Raw genomic sequence first — 17537 nt, forward strand, 5'->3', positions numbered from 1 at the left:
AAAATATCTAATGCAGGTGGCCACAAACCTCTCATTGGCCCAACCATCTCCAGCCATATGATTTGAGTCTTAGTTGGATTCAGATTCACCCAACCAAGGCATTCAGACAGCCAGTTAGCTCCAGCAGTTAGGACTAAGAGGCCCATCTCAGGATGTTTAACCATCAGAAGGAAGAGCCACATAGTGATGGCACTCGATAGCAAACCTCCTGACAAGCTCCACAAGAGGATACATATAAATAAAAATAGTAAATAATATTGGAGATATTCCAATGGCTATCCTCTACATGTGTCCTTAAAGTAATGAAATAAACCAATGTAAGGCAATGCCCCATACTCCCAGCAAGGCTAGGTTGCTGCCCAAAGTCAAATTATTAATTGCATCAAACATTCAGGAAATCTATAGGATCCATAATTCTCCATGAGTAAACAAAAATTTGCTCTCTGTCCTTGCAGAGATCTCTGCCTGAGCAGAAAATCAAATCCAGTGTATTAGCCTGCTTCATGTTTGGGGCTTCACACCACCTGGGAGAATCCCAGGGATGCCATGGAAACCATGAAATCCAAGGCAGAGCCAACCAGCACTGCATCTGCATAGTCACTGAAATCATTCAGGACTAATCTCTCCAAAAATGGGCTGGACCTGGTGTCAGCCATGGCAACACTCGGGCTCTCGCAATTTCTTGTTGGCCCTAACCATCAGGCAGGCCACACCCTGGACCTCATTTTCAGTGTGGGTTTGAATGCGGATCTAGTTTCAGCTGAGGCCAAGCCATGGTCAGACTACTATGCCCTGAAGGCCCGGCTACCACCCCCTCCTCAGGCGCCAATCAGATTTTAGCTCGCCTGCAGAGACGTATTGATCCGATTGGATTCTTGAATGCTCTGCGGGGCCTAATGCCTCCTGGCATTTCTCTAAATGGTCTGGTCAACAACTGGCGTGACAGAATGCTGGCCAGCATCGATGAAATAGCCCCCTGATGTAATCTCTGCCCCATCTCAAGCAGGCCTCTTGGTACACTGAGGAGCTCCACGAGAAGGAATGGGAACTGAGATGACTAGAGCGAGGCTGGAGGAAAAGTTGTGATGAAGCTGCAAGAACATCTTACAGAATGCAGTTAAGAGCCATCCTCCAGCAGCTGCACTGGCTTCCAGTCAAATTCCAGATCAGGCTTAAGGTTCTGGTTATTGCCTTTAAGGCTATATGTGGTTTGGGCCCAGTGTACCTGAGGGATTGCCACCCTGCCTACACTCCACAAAGAGCCTTATGTTCCACCACCTACAACATCCTGTTGATCCCTGGCCACAAGGAAGCTCACTTGACCTCAACCAGGGCTAGAGCTTTCTTCATCCTGGCCCCCACCTGGTGGAACAAGCTCCCAGAGGAGATCAGGGCCCTAATGGCCCGCCCGCGGAGACTCATGGATCCAATTGGATTCCGGAATGCTCTGCGGGACCCGATGCCTCCTGGCGACTCACTGGCGGCCCTGGTGGCGGACTGGCAGTCCCGCCTATCAGCTGCTATAGATGAGATCGCCCCTAAACGACTCAAACGGGCACCCTGGGACACCAGGGAGCTCCGGGAGAGAAAAAGGGAAGTGAGACAACTGGAGCGAGTGTGGCAGAGGACCCGCGACGAAGCTACGAGAACATCTCATCGCACGCTTATGAGGGCGTATGAGATGGCGGTGAAAGTGGCAAAACGGGAGTTTTTTGCCGCGGAAATCGCGTCCGCAAGCTCTCGCCCAGCCCAACTATTTAGGACAGTTAGATCCCTTACCGCCATTGAGGGGCGCCAAAATAGTAGAAAATTGGAATTAGGCTGTGAGGCCTTAATGAGCCATTTTGCGGACAAAGTCTTGTCGCTCCGCCGCGCTTTTCCCGCCAGTTAATACAGTAAATGAACTGGAGACCCGTTGGCCACCTTTGGAGGTGACGTTTGATGGCTTCAGACGGCTCTCCCTACCCGAAGTGGACAAGTTGCTAGGTTCAGTTAGGGCGACCACTTGCCCCCTCGATCCCTGTCCGTCATGGCTCCTCAAGGGAGGTGGCCAGAGGATAGGAGGCCAGCTCAGGGATATTATCAACCTCTCCCTGGATTCTGGGGAGTTCCCTGAGCAGCTGAAGGTGGCAGTGGTTCACCCTCTCTTGAAAAGATCCACGCTGGACCCGCAGAACGCAGACAGCTACCGCCCGGTATCGCATTTGGCGTTCCTGGGCAAGGTGGTTGAAAGGGCCGCGGCAGACCAGCTCCTGGCATTCTTGGAAGAAACTTCGGCACTCGATCCATATCAGTCTGGCTTCCGACCTGGCCACGGGGTGGAGATGGTGCTGGTCGCCCTGTTGGATGATTTCCACGACCAGCTGGATAGGGGCGGGTCGGCAGTGCTGGTCCTTCTGGACCTGTCGGCCGCTTTTGACACTGTGGACCACGAACTATTGGTCCACCGCCTCACCGAAACGGGGATACGGGGCACAGCTTTACGCTGGATACGCTCCTTTCTCCAGGACCGGACCCAGAGGGTAGCAGTGGGGGATGAGCTCTCGCGCTCCTACAGACTTCCGTGTGGAGTTCCACAGGGCGCGGTCCTCTCCCCCACATTGTTTAACGTCTTTATGCGCCCTCTGGCCCAGCTGGTACGGAGCTTTGGGCTGGGTTGCCACCAGTACACTGATGACACCCAGCTCTATCTCCTCATGGACGGCCGCCCGGACTCTCCCCCAGAACCATTTGCCAGATGTTTGGAAGCGGTGACAGAATGGTTCGAGCAGAGTCGCCTGAAACTCAACCCCTCCAAGACGGAGGTCCTGTGGCTGGGACGTAGGGGGCGGGAGCAGGAAGCGCGCTTGCCCACCCTGGGAGGGACGCCCCTTACCATCGCGTCCCAGGCCAGGAACTTGGGTGTGATCATTGATACCTCCCTGACCTTGGCACAGGTCAAAAGAGTAGCGGGCCAGGCATTTTTCCAGCTTCGCCAGGCCCGACTACTAGCGCCCTACCTGTCCCCCGAACACCTGGCCACGGTGATCCATGCAACGGTCACCTCCAGAATAGATTTCTGTAACTCGCTCTATGCGGGCCTTCCCTTGTCCTTGATCCGGAAACTTCAGCTAGTGCAAAATGCAGCTGCTAGTGTCCTAACTGGTACACCGTGGAGGGCCCACATCCAGCCGGTGCTCAGGCAGCTGCACTGGTTGCCAATTGCTGCCCGGATCCGGTTCAAGGTTCTGGTTCTAACCTTTAAGTCTATATGCGAGTTGGGACCCACATACCTGAGGAACCGCCTATTGCCCTATGCCCCCCGCAGAGCCTTACGCTCTGCGGGAGAAAATTTGTTGGTCGTTCCCGGCCCTAGGGAAGCACGCCTGGCCTCGACCAGGGCCAGGGCCTTTTCAGTCCTGGCCCCTGCCTGGTGGAATGAGCTCCCGGGTGAGCTGCGGGCCCTGCGGGATCTTCCATCGTTCCGCAGGGCCTGCAAGACAGAGCTCTTCCGCCAGGTTTACGGTTGAGGCCAAGGCTAACATCTATGCCCCCCCCCGGGACTCGGGATTTGGGATTAGAGATGGGTACCATCAATACCCCCTCTCCACTTGCTAGTAGGGGAAAAAGGTAGTGGATAAGCCAATCTTGCCGGGTTAGCTTGCTAACTAATAATTGCTGGACTGTAGTTGTTTTAACTGGATTTAATGGATTTTATGGGGTTTTAGAATGTTGTAACCCGCCACGAGCCGCAAGGGAGTGGCGGGCAATAAATCGAATAATAATAATAATAATAATAATAATAATAATAATAATAATAATAATAATAATAATAATAATAATAAAAACAGGTCCGCAGGTCATGCAAAAGAGAGCTCCTTCACCAGGCATTTGGTTGAGGTCAACCTGAACCAGCTACTTCCCTTTGGTCCCTGAGCCTTCCTCCAATGGTAACCACTGCCAATCCATCCAACCCACAAAGCCATCAGTATTTGTTGAATTAATGTTCTCTCCATTGTTCTATCATTCTAGTATGTTGTCTACTGTTACCACTGAATCATTGTTATAAATATTGAGTTATCTTTATCGTTCCTGTTTTATGTAAACCATCCTGAGCCTTCAGGAAGGGTGGTATATAAATATATAATAAATAATGCAACAAAATGACAGAGTGCCTTTAATTTACAGTTCCCAGGAATCATTTTATTTTCTTTTATATGAAAGTACTAGTGATCAAGCCTGCTGTAATTAAAATACAGCGGGCGCTAGGCTAGGGAGCCCCCGGCAGTCGGGCAGAGCTCGGCTGGCGGGGACTCCCTTGGCTGGCGGCCTGACACGTCGGAGGCGCTTTGCGCCTCCCGACGCGTCAAGACACCGGCAAGGGAGCAACTGCTCCCGCGGCTCGCAGTTGCTTCCTTGTCGGAAGGGCGGGAATCGGCCGGGCCGATCGGCAGGGTGGGAATCGGCCGGGATTGGCCCGGCCGATGGTCTGTCCGGAGGAAGGGGCCAATTAGGCCCCTTCCTCATCACGGACAAAGCCCGCCATAACTCCTCCCACCAAATGCTTAGCGCTTTATATAGTCCGCGGCGCCACAGCGTGTTAAGGATATTTATGAATTTAATTGAAAATCTACAGATGAGAATCTTACAAAGGGTGCTTTGATTTTCAGAAATGTATACCCTGAAAATCTTGCTAAGTTCTGAGGTGCTACTAGACTTGAATCTAGCTCTACTATAGATGGTTGTTAACCACATGCATTTTAACAACCAGTGGTTTGAGCAAGGCTCTCTCCCTCAGCCTTCTCTCCCTCACCCAAACTGCAATCCAGGGATAACTAACCATGCAGACTGCTGTAAGAAATATGCAGTATACTAGAAATATAGCCCATTGCAGTCTGAAATGCAATGGGCACTAGCATCCCCCAGGAGTGAGAGTGAGTATGGGGGGGGGGACTACCTGCAGTCCTTGCTGGAGTCCTGGGCTTTCGGCGGCGGCGGCCTGACGTTTGAGTCTGGTTGTTATGGGGTTGTTATGTATGAAGGCTGAATTTTACTTTATATGCATGTTCAATTGTCTGTGATGTGACTAAGAGTATGACTTGAAAATTTCCAAGAATATGCCTTGTAAAATTAACTAAGGGGGGGGGGCAAAATATGACCTAATGAAACTGTGCCTGTTCTTGAAACATTGAAATCTCCTAATAAGTAGAAATCTTCATCTGGTTTGTGGGTGGCTTTCTTATCATAAGATCAGCCACTTAATTATCAGATATAGTGATGAAGAATCATGAAGGTGGTAGGGAAGTTGGATTCTTTCTGAGGCTTCATCTGGAAAATTTTCCACTCTCTTTTTTGTTTTAATGGACACTGAATTGTTCTCAACATTCCACAAACATTTTAAGTACTTATCAAGCCATTTTCAAGGCTCCCCCCACCCTTTGATTTATCCACAAAGCCATATGTGGGTAGCTCCATTATACAGCTTTAGTAATCCACAAAAAAAGCAACTACTGTTTTATTAGATATCGTGGTAATTGCCTTTTATCCAAACAATGAGTGATACGTGTTGTTTATCAAATTGAAAGTTATCCTACTCTTCATTCAGTACTTCAACATGAACTCTATATTGCTGTTAACTGAGCTTAACAGGGCGTAAAGAGAAACTGCTATGTCTCATTCACCCCATGGAAATGCTTCACTGGTTTAGGGGGTATTTTTTATTTTTATGTTTGCCAAAGGAAACAAAGAAATCCCTGTCCCAATTCTCTTCTTACCTTGTTCTTTCTGGCATCCACTGTGTTTGCCTGTAGCTGGGAAAGCAGCCAATGCTAGAGAGGTGATTGCAGAACAAATAAGGAACAAGGACAACAGCTCGCAGCTATTTGGTGGGCAATCTGGTCAAATGCCTCATCAGAAGTTGCTGGAGTCCTGGAGTCAGGCCACCGTGCAGAGAGCCCCCGGCAGCCGCGCGACTGCCTGGGGTTCCCTCGGGTGGCAGCGCAGTTTTAAGAAGCTCTCCGAGCCCCGGGGAAGGCGTGGATCGCCTTCCCCGGGGCTCGGAGAGCTTTTTAAGGCGGCAGCGCAGTTCGGAGGTGGGCAGGAGGGGCTTCTGCCGAGCCGGGCGCTCCTTCGCTGCGGCAAAGGAGTGGCCAGCCCGCAAGAAGCCAGGAGAACGGCGGAGGTGGGAGGGAGTGGCTTCTGGCCGGGCCGGGGTGGTAGTGAAGGAGCGCCTGGGCCGGCCCTGGCAGAAGCGTCTGCCGTTGGTTCCCTCGGGCGGCGGCCTGACGCGCGAGTGGCGCTTTGCGCCTCTCGTCACGTCAGGCTGCCGGGCAGGGAGCCCCTGGCAGCCGCGTTCTGCACGACTGCCGGGGGCTCCCTCGGGCGGCGGCCTGACGTGGCGAGAGGCGCAAAGCGAGAGCAACTGCGAGCCGCGCTGTGCGCGGCTCACAGTTGCTGGGGCTGGGAATCAGAGGGACCAATCGGCAGCTGCTTCGCGCCTGCCGATTGGTCCCTCCGATTGTCAGTCATGAGGAAGGGTCCAATCCGGACCCTTCCTCATCCCGGACACATCCCGCCCCAGAACACCTTACTGTTTTATTTAGTCCGTGGCGCCCGCGGCGCCACGGACGTTGTACAGATAAGGCATTTTCAGCACTCTGTATCCTTGGTCCTTAGCATGTAAAAAGTTATTGGGCGGGGTGGTGGTAAAGAAATGTGTTCAGACAATGAAGAGAGTAGAACATTCTATGAATAGCATGCAAGGGGTCCTATTCATAAATATTCATTGTCACTTTAAGCCACCCCTTCAACAAGGGCAGCAGCAGCAACATCAGACTTGGAGGCTGGGAAATGGGAAGGAAACTGGAATTTAACTAGAAGAGGCAGAGAAGGGTACAGAGAAACAAGAATGACCTTTACATTGTCCAACGTGTAATGAAGAGGCAAACTGCTTAGTTTCAAAGCATACCAAATCCTATGGTGTATTCAGAAATCCCATTTTCTTCAACTGAATTTATTCCAGAGAAAGTGTTTTTAGGGTCGCTGCCAAGGTCTTACAAGATCAGAATAAACGTTAACAAGTCTGTAAGTACGAAATTTAAATGTTCTTATTAAAATCAGTGAAGGTTGATTGTCAATGGTGAAACCTAGGGTTTTTTTAAAAAAAAACAATCTTACTTCCTTATAACAACCATGTACTACAGTTTCCGTTTTATATGTGGGCAAATCACACTTTTCCCCAAGAACTCTGCATAGTAAATCTTTGGCAGAAGCGATACTTGAACTCTATTTCCCAGGCCCGAGTATAGTTGTTAATTCCTTAGTTCTCATAAGTTATCAGTCACATTTCTACCACAATGCTATCACAAGTAATTTGCAAAGTGTATCTTCAAAAAGGAAAAAGCTTACCATCTTTTGTGTTTAAAAACTTTTTCAAACTTTCATTTATCAGAGGAGTTTTGTTCTGTAAAAAGATAAAAATAATGTAAAATTCCCTTATTGGAAAGAAATAAAACAACATCTGATCCCACATCTCATTAATATCAACAGACTTTCAATACATATATTTGTCTTTAAGTCACTCCTGCGCCATACACTACCAGAATGCAGCAAGATTAACAGGAAATACCAGTACTCTAATTTTCTTACTGTACACATTTGCTGAAATAATAGTTCTGAAAGCCCTTTCAATTTATTTTATCAACCCCAAATTTGGGATGATAGGAAGCATTTCAGGAATGCCATCTGCTTCAGGAAAACTTAAACATTTGGTCAAAGAAAACGGTCAAAGAAAAAAGGTCTTGAAACTATGTTCTAACACAGTGGTCCCCAACCTTTCTCAGGCTGGGGACCGGCACGGCATCGGGGCACGCCCATGCGGACCGTGCCCGCTCATCGGGCCGCGCCTGCATGGCCCGGCCCTGATTCCCTCTCCCCGCCCTCCCGCATTAAGAAGCTTCCCGGGCCGCAAGCTTGTGGCCTGGGAAGTTTTTTACTGCGGGGGGGGGGGGGGGGGGAGAGGGAGCAGGTTGGGGACCACTATTCTAACACATAAATCTGCACCAAACCAGGAGTAATAATAATTTCCATAACTAGTATTGGAGGAAGGCAGGCAGTAGCTCCATCATGCCTGGATTCAGATCCATTTTTAATAAAACTATTGTTCTTAGCAACATTGGCAGAAAGATGCTGAAGAATGGTGAAGAGGCTCTGCAATAAGTGCTGTACACCAATTTCTATGTGGGTGTGGGTTGGTGATATATAGACTTTTAACCTGATTTTGTAAGCTGCTCTGGAAGTTGCACATGGTAATATATATATAATGAAATAACAGTGAAAAGTTCATTATTTGAGCTTCTTACCTCTACTTTTTCTTGTTCTTCTAATGCCAAAAATACAGCTGCTCGCAATTCTGCCTGTAAGTGAGACAAACTGTGTACTCAAGCTTATACTAATCTGCAGCAGCACAAGACACCAAACAGCTCATGAGAGCTGGAAAAGGCCCATGTGAGCCAATGGTCCCTGTCCAGACCTCTGCCCTCCCCACCCCCCACCAGGCCAGCAAGCCACCAAGGTGAGTAGGCCAGCCTAGCCAAGCACAAGCTATCAGTAGAAAAATGAAGACCACAGTGCCAAGTTTGGCTGCAGCATGGCTGCTGGCCAGGCAAAGGTGGCTGCTATTGCCTGGGTGAGTCACAGAGCAGCTGCTTAGCCATACTGTGTTGCTCCTGCCTGGCCCTGCAGAACTGCAGCTGCCAACTTGGATGATTCCATTCTCCACTGGAACTTTCAAGACTAATTATACACAGAAAAGATTTCCTTATTTTTTCTTTTTGTTGTAGGTCATTGATTTGTACAGTTATATTACATAGGGAAGAACCCCAAGTCTGTACTGAGGACTTTGCTCTGACAGGATTATGATAGATGCAAAGGAGATACTCTTACAGAAAACTGAAAATGCAAAATGAGTATGTCCATCAAATAATTTATAAACCACACCATTAAGTGATAGTCACATAACTGTAAGAGAACACAACTCCTAACAATTTAGCTGCAGTATAATAGAGTATATACCATCAGTTAATGCATGAATTACACTAATTTGCTTGGTGTTCAAGCCAATCCATGGCAAAAATGAGTTGGTTTATTTTCACATTCACCTTCCAGGGTGCAGAGAAAAGAATCTTTTCTAAAAGAGATTTCACCCAATACTCGTAATATTTTTACAGCTGACCAAACAAGTTCCTAAAATGCTAAATCACCTACTCTATAAATCACGTATGCTTTGTAAGAAGGAACCGAATTCTTCAGAATACACAATTATACTTGCCAAATGGCCGGTTTTAGCAGTTAAAAGTAACATACAGATTAAGTTCCAAGTGTGGATCAACAACCCATGAACTCTCCCTTATATAGCCCTTGTTAGGCGCCGTGAATTTGTAACGCTCCCCACGCCATACAGAAGGCTACGAAAAAGGTGGCCATGATGTGACAAATTTCTTCTGAAAAATGCGCCGACTCTGACAAGAGCCATAAGTCCCAGGGGGCAGCCCTCGTAACGACGCAGCCGGCCCTTCCAGCCCCACCCCCACCCCCCTCCCGCAAAGGGGTCCACTCTACGCACGCGCCCGAACAGTAGTGCACGTCAGTTGGAGGACCGTTAAGTGTCGGCTGGACCGCCCCCCCCCCTCCCTCGCGGGCCGCTCTGCCACGGCCACGCGCCCCTCCTGGCGTCATCCGAGTGTACAGCCCGAGTTTTTGCACGCCCGTCTACTCCGCTTCACCGACACAAATTCGTCCCCGGACCCTTCCGCACCTTTATTTTATTTAGCACCCCGCTGGACTCCAGCGTCTGCACGAGGAGATCCCTCAGCTCTGTGTCTTCTTCTGTCCCTGCCGCCATCTTATTTCACCCTGACAACCGCCTAAACTGAGCCGGCGATGGGTCGCGCCCCGCAGATTCGCCGCTGTGAAATATGGAAAGGCCTTTGCTTGGCAAGGCTGAGTCTCCACGGGCTTACTGGCAGACTCACCACCCTGCCTGGAAACAGGAGCCACCCAAGCCGCCCCGGGGCCCGCGCGTGCAGGCGCGCAGAAAGTGCGAGCGCGAAGCCACGAACAGCGACTCAGCTCCACGATTGGCTGGCGGGAACAAGAGGCGGGAGGTTCAGAAGGAGGTGGTCTGTCGTTAATGCCCTCAGCCGTGTTTCTAGTCCTGAACTAGTCCCTGCCTTGCATGACAGGTTATTTCAGAGCATTTGTCAGAGGAAAGAGGAACATAGGTGTGTGATGATCGTGCAAAAATCCCCAAAGATATAAATCTAAATTGTTTGTGTAGTTGTTTTATTTGTGCTCTTTTTAATGTATTTAATGTATTTTTGTTATCGCTATATTGCAAGCCTTAAACCTTGCTTGGGAGAAATGAGACTAATAAATACTTTACATAAATACATCATATTTACAGGTATCTAGGAGGGTCTGCTCAGTCTAGACAGTGCTTCCTTTAAGTGTGCATTTTTTAACCAAATCTAACATTTGTACAAGGATGGGTTGCCTGTCTGCCCCGAGTGCACTCTCCCCCATCCCCCATATCTTGTCCCTTTAATAGTCTTCATGAAACGCTGATTGGAATAAAATTGGTTCATTTCAAATGTGTTGGTTGGAGGAGAGTTTTTCTGATACCTTGGCCTAAACCACCAGAAAGACAAGTAGGTTCTAGCTCAATCAACCCGGCATTTACCCTAGAAACTAAAATGACTAAACTGAAGCTATCGTACTTTGATCACATTATGAGAAGATGAGACAAGGGAAAAAACACATTGTCTGGAAAATTTGAAGGCAGCAGAAAAAGAGGAAGACCCAACAGGATGTGGATTGACTAAACAAAAGAAGGTTTAGCCTTCAGTTTGCAAGACCTGACCAAGGCTTTTAATGATATTGTGTTTTGGAAGTTGTTAATTCTTAGGGTTGCCATATGTTGGAAGTGACCTGATGGCACGTAACAAATATAATAAGATGTTAATTACTGTGTGAAGTTGTTTATTTTCATGCAAAGTTATAAGTGCACATTTGTACACATTAAGCGTTTATTCAAGGAACAGGATGTTTATCTATGGGTCCATAGGTGTAGTAAATAAATGCCTTAACAAAGGCATAATATGTTATTTTGTATGTTCATTTATATATGGTAGCAATCAGAGCAAGAATGTGTGTTGGCTCTAAACATCAACATAAAAGGTTCATGCAGAGAAACTTGTATAAAATCTTTTATTTTGATAAACCTTGTGAAAGACAGAGTTTCTGGAGTGGGTCTCTGTTTCGAATTCTTCAGAAAAGGTCTAATGTTATGAATTGTTCCACAGATGGAATCTTCTTTACCAATAATTCACGACCCTGGGAGACTTGCTTGCCACAGCATGCACCTGTGCTCCAGTTGTAGTTTCTGTAGTTATGCTGCAGGTGGCACTAAAAACCTACACTTTAATGTAGTTTGAAAGCTACAGTATTCACAATATTTTATCATCAATATATATGTTTTGTTTTAAAATAAAAACCATACATGCTTGCCTTTCTCCCAGACGATTAGAACCCAAAGAAAGTAACAAAAATAAACCCATATAAATCTATTCAGTGGACTGAAACAGAGACAGCAGCATCTAGAGACTTATTTATTACTTCAAGTATTAAAGTCTCACTTCCAAACCCAATACCAGCTTTTAAATGTCTAGAAGTAGTGAGCAATCAACCGTGCCAAAGACAGCAAATAGGTACAAAAGGACCAATACTCAAGTATTTCCCTTCTCAAGTTGTACCTGGAGAATGTCCACCAGAATTTCCAAAATTATCTCCATTCTGTAAACTGCCCAGAGCTGTATGGAAGGGCGGTATAAAAATCTAAATAAATAAAGGATGGACCAAGGGCAGATGTGTTAACAAGATGTCTCTGAAGCTGCTCAACTACCATCAATTGTTACCCAAAAAGGGCAGATTAGAAATTATCCTATTGTTAGTTCAAGTGGGTAGCCATGTTGATCTGAAGCAGCAAAACAAAATTTGAGTCTAGTGGTACCTTTAAGACCAACAAAATGTTATTCAAGTTACAAGCTTTCATGTGCAAGCACACTTCTTCAAATACAGAAAGATGCAAAAATGTATACCTTGAATATAATTTTGTTGGTCTTAAAGGTGCCACTGGACTAAACTGTTGTTGTTAAACAGTAGTGCGGGGGGAGTAGAATTTTCAACAGAGGTCTGATAGCAATCTCCTTCACTGTTTTAAGGAAAATTCCCTTGACTAGTGTGTTTAGTATCTCTGTTTGTATGCAACTCCTTGTAAAATTGAATTGATCATAATGGATATGGGTCCAGGCTACACGTAGTGTCCCTTAATTTACTGGCCCTCACAGTACTCAGGATTCTGTCAACATACATCAGAGAGACCAAAGTGAAACAATCTTTACAAACAGGAGAAGCTAACACAGCAGACACATGCAACTTTATTGAACTAGCATCCATTTTTAAGTAGATCTGGGAGATTTTGTGAGCAACGAATTGTGCCAAAATGTCCCAGCTAAAAGCGACTCTCTTTTAGGAGTCATCAATATCAACATTTCCCTTTTAACTGAGCTGGATGTGGTACTAGAGAGCTATGCATTCTTTCCTACCTCATAGGCCCTTTAAATGAGCTGTATACTGTCAGATTAGACTCAAGATTTCTACCAATGCTCTAAAAATATCCCCAGCTTCTACAGTGCCCTCAGATTTAAAAAAGAAACAGAAATGGAGCCTAGAAGCTCCTAGAAGCAATGGAGCCTGTAATTCCAGGGTCTTATAAAGTGCTAAACTACATGTGATGTTTTTAAATTCAACAAGGGGCCCAATTTGGATTAAGACCGTGTCACTTAAAAAAAAAATGTTTCCTGTAGTTTCTAGGTGGTTGTGGGGAAAGAGATTTGGGTCTAGGGAACCCAGACTCCATTCATTTAGAAATGTTCTATTTTGATCCAAAGGCTCATCAGAACAAAGATTCAAGTGGATAGTCATGTTGGTCTGAAGTAGCACAACAAAATTTGAGTCCAATGACACCTTTAAGGCCAAAAAAGATTTATTCAAGATGTGAGCTTTCATGCACATGCACATGCACATTTCCTCAGACAATGGAACAGGGAACATAAGAGTATAGATATAAGGAGAAAGTAAATTAGTAGTAAATTAGTAAACAGCATCACAATGTCCAAATATGTAGTACGATAATTCTTTACTAGAAAAGCAAATCACTCCTTTGCACTCAGTTGTCATTCACAAAAACATTGGGGCAAAAAAGGGTAAAGTTAGTGATTAATGGCAAACACTTCCCCAGTTATGAAAAGAAATAATTAAAAGCGACTTCTTATTAGTCCCATCCATCTCCACCCAAGCATGGAGGCATCCTCACAAGTGACTAACCATGCTGAGTTTGTTATCTTGTCCTCAGAACAGAGTTAGATTCTGAATAGCATTACATACTTACATCACATAACAGTCTAATTGTCCCTAATAAAGAGAAGATGGGATTGTAAGGGATTCAATTGTTTTGTGTTGTAATAAATGGCATTTCTGCAAACTCGCTTAGTCAGTTCTTAAAGTTTCTTTGCAATAAAGCATTTACGTTGAGGTCCCTTATTGAATGTCCAGCGCATTTGTCCAGTGATTTACAGCCTCTACTGGAAGATGACCATTCTCTTTCTTAAGTTTTGGGGTACAAACCTTTCATTGTACACAGATAACCTCCCAATCTCAAACAACTCACCCACAAAAATGCAACATCTAATTTGAGCATGAATACTAGTACCAGAACTTGCAACAAACCCAGATGCCAAATTTGCTGCCATATACTGCTGCCACATACACTCCAATAAGACAAGCACTGGACCTAGCAACATCACCTACACCATCAAAAGTTCATTTTCTAACTTTGTATATGGCATTAAACGCCAACAATGCCCCAACTCAATCACAGAGTCATTCAATCAATCAATTGAGCATATGTATGATGGCTGACACAACTTGGGAGAATCCTAATGCCACGGCAGACTTACATGGAATTCTAAAAAGACAGAGGTTACACTAAATGTAGATCAGAGATTCTATATGCATTTACCTCGTAGTTAGCCCCATTGACCTTAGTGAAACTTACAAATTAAACATGTGTAGGATCAATATGCATGAATTTCTCAATCTGTTGTGCAAATTTGGATTATTGTGGTTCAGTGGGGGAAGTACAATGCAGAACATAAAATCACTTCTCAGCACTCCTTTGTTCCCTTTTCCTGCTCACTAAAGTGTCCAGCATGATAAGCACTTTAAATATTATATACATTTTAAGATAAGATAAAAAGGGAAAATGGAGCTCTTCCACCAGGTCTATGGTTGAGGCTGGGGCAAAAAAAAGATCTATGCCCCCCCCCAAGGAGGAGTATTCCACCACGTGTCAACTGTGGTATTCAGCTGTTCCCTGACTCCCAGCGGGGGGGGGGGGTAGGTGGTGGGTTGGTTGCCGCTATCTTTTGGTAGTTTGTATCTTAATTATTAGTTTTAGGAGTTATAGGGATTTTAGGGGATTGGACTGTTTTTACCTTGTAACCTGCCACAAGTCGGCTTCCCACCACTTTCAAACGACACATGATGGGTCATAATAACATAATAAAATCCCCAATAAAACCTCAGCTTCAACCAAACACCTGGTGGAAGAGCTCCGTTTTACAGGCCTTTCAGAACCGTGAAAGCTCCATCAGGGCCCTCTGCTCTCCCAGGAACTCAGTACCTATTTAGCAATACCTCTTATATACCACTTTTCTCTACCAGAAAGAGTCTCAAAGCAGCTTACAATCACCTTTCCTTTCCCTGCAACAGACACCCTGTGAGGTAGGTGAGGCTGAGAGAGCCCTGATATCACTGCTTGGTCAGAACAGCTTTTATCAGTGCCGTGGTGAGCCCATGTACAGTGTTTGGTCTACTAAGACCCCCAGATCCTTTTCACAAGTACTACTGCCAAGATAAATCTCGCCCACTCTATAGTGGTGCATATGATTTTCCCTACCTAAATGAAGAACTTTACCTTTATCACTATTGAAATTAATTGTATTCATTTTAATCCAGTTTTCTAACCTGTCAAGATCATCCCGTATTCTGATTCTGTCTTATAGTATGTTTGCTACCTCTCCCAGTTTATTACCATTATCATTATCATTATCATTATCATTATCATTATCATTATCATTATCATTATCATTATCATTATCATTATCATTATCATTATCATTATTATTTAATTTTTAGTTTAGTATTACAGGGCCCGCAGCTCTCCCAGGAGCTCATTCCACCAGGTCTGTCAGATTTTTGCTGATCACACCCTTTGATACCTGTTCCATTTTCTTCCCTGTGACAGATTCACTGGACTGTAATTTCACCTCCATTTTTTAAAAGTTTGGGATAACATTTGCTATCCTTAAGGTGACCAGATTTTAACATTGGTAAAGTGGGACACTATTGACCGGGGGGGGGGGGGGGTTCTTGATTAAAAATTTGGTCTATAAGAAACAACAAAAAGCTTCATAGAACGCATAGAATGCAAAAATAGTATTGTAATATATGTATTTTAATTGCAACATAAGTACAATTTGCCAGGTACCCCCAGATGTCCCTCCAAAAGTGGGACAATCTCGTCACCTTAGCTATCCTTCATTCTTCTGGCACATCTCTTAGAGGACTGGAGGTCCTTAAGATTAGCGGTCCCCAACCTTTTTCCGGTTGAGGACCACCTCCGGGGTTGAGGGCAATCTGCTGGCCTGGACACATGCATGCGTGTTTTCGCCAGCAGGTGGCGCTAACGCACATGCGCGTTTTCGCCAGCAGCCGCGCCTGCCTCTTCCCCCCACTCTCACAGCAAGAAGCTAGCCGGGCCGCAAGTGAAGCAGCTGCTTTGGCGGCCACTTCACTCAGGGCCTGGCAAGCTTCTCGCAGCGGGGAGGGGGGGGAAGAGGTAGGTACGTTTGCTGGCGGCCCAGCACCGAGGCCTTTGCGGCCCGGTACCAGGCCGCAGACCGGGGGTTGGCGACCCCTGCTTAAGATGATGGGCAAAGGTTCCACAAGCTCTCCAGAAAATTCTTTGAGCACTCTCAATACACACCATCCAGCCCAGGGGATTAGAACTCATCCAGGCGCTTTTCAACAAGCTCTCTGTCCATGTCCACCTGCTACTCAGACACAATACCTTTTGTACTACAATCCCTAGATGTGTCTGTATTCTTCTGGGGAAACAGAAGCTAAATAGGTACCGAGCCTTTCTTTCTTTCTTTCTTTGGATTTTTATACCACCCATTCTTTACAGCTCTGGGTGGTTTAAATGGAACATTATGAAATTTTTACATGGAACATTATAATAATTTAATCTATAACATATAGTTTCAATACGTCATAACAATCAAGTAACAATTTATAACACAACTTAACTGTTTTATCTCTGTCCTTTATCAGAGGTTCTACATCTTCACCTAATAGGGCTATTGCCTCATTCACCTCAGATTTGCTCCTCATATATCTGAAGAAGCTTTTCTTGTTATAGTGGGCTTCCCTGGCCAGTCTCAGCTTACTCCCAGCCCTGGCCTCTCTGACGGCAGACCTAGTAACTTGCAGATACTCTTCTTTAGAGGTCTGTCCTTCTGTCCATTTCTTGAACATGTCTTTTTTCTTCCTTAGATTCTCCTGAAATGTTCTGTTCAACCAAATAAGGCTTCTTGGAACCCCTACCATATTTCTGTCTTGCGGGAATAGTAATACTTTGAGCATGCAACAATTCTTGATTAAGGAGAGCCCACTCATCACTTACTCCTTTCTATTCCAGTTCCCTTGTGCATGGGCAGTATCACTCTTATCATGTTCCTGAATATATTAAAGTCTGTTTTACGAAGGTCTAGCACACACATCTGACTATGAACGTCCCTGCCCCTTATTCCAAAAGGAATTCTTGGGGGATATGGTCAATAAATAAACTATTACTATAGTTAACAAATAACTACTTGCTTATTTAGCCAGGGGGCTTTGAAAGACACTGAGTAGAGATGATTTGTCATTGCAGCCTTCCATCATCCAAATGGTGGCTGCAATCCATCAAAATTAGTATTGGTGTTCCCACTTGTTCAGATATTATATAAAACTGCCTGAAATGCTGGGTTGCCTAGCACCTGAAGATCCCCATGACCTGTGGGAGTGCTGTGAAAAAGGACAGATTACAGGAAGGGAGAACAATAGAGATTTCTTTTGGGGGGGGGAGTGGCAGGCAGCAGGGACTGAAAGTGTCCCAGACATATTTTTAGCTCCAAGCCCCTAGAACTGATTGTAACTTGGGACTTAATCACAGTCTCAGGCTAATGTGGGATCAACTGGCTGGAGGTTACACAACACAGGGAAGGAGCTGGCAGTCAATTTGCTAGAGTTCCACAAGACCTGGTATAGTATTTAACCAACTAGCAATCAGATATGCCATATTAATGTATATAAACAACCAAACCACTGAAACTGCT

At 45.6% G+C, this 17537-nt stretch overlaps 1 protein-coding gene across 3 annotated transcripts in view; it reads right to left on the reverse strand.

Annotated features, from left to right (window-relative positions):
- CEP43 (centrosomal protein 43) overlaps positions 1-10106 on the reverse strand; it is a 41856-nt gene extending 31750 nt beyond the window's left edge. Inside the window, exons 1-3 of one of the 3 annotated variants that reach the window (XM_077347724.1) lie at positions 9794-10106; positions 8340-8393; positions 7387-7441 (exon numbers count right to left, since the gene is read on the reverse strand). In XM_077347724.1, coding sequence (XP_077203839.1) covers positions 7387-7441; positions 8340-8393; positions 9794-9880 — 196 coding nt within the window. In that variant the 5' untranslated portion in view covers positions 9881-10106. Of the gene's footprint in view, positions 1-7386; positions 7442-8339; positions 8394-9303; positions 9575-9793 lie in introns of those variants that run through there. The other 2 variants (XM_077347741.1, XM_077347733.1) reach the window with 2 other exon arrangements.
- Positions 10107-17537: the final 7431 nt, after the last annotated feature.

This window comes from Paroedura picta, chromosome 1 (genome assembly GCF_049243985.1).
Source record: "Paroedura picta isolate Pp20150507F chromosome 1, Ppicta_v3.0, whole genome shotgun sequence".
Lineage (NCBI taxonomy): Eukaryota > Metazoa > Chordata > Lepidosauria > Squamata > Gekkonidae > Paroedura > Paroedura picta.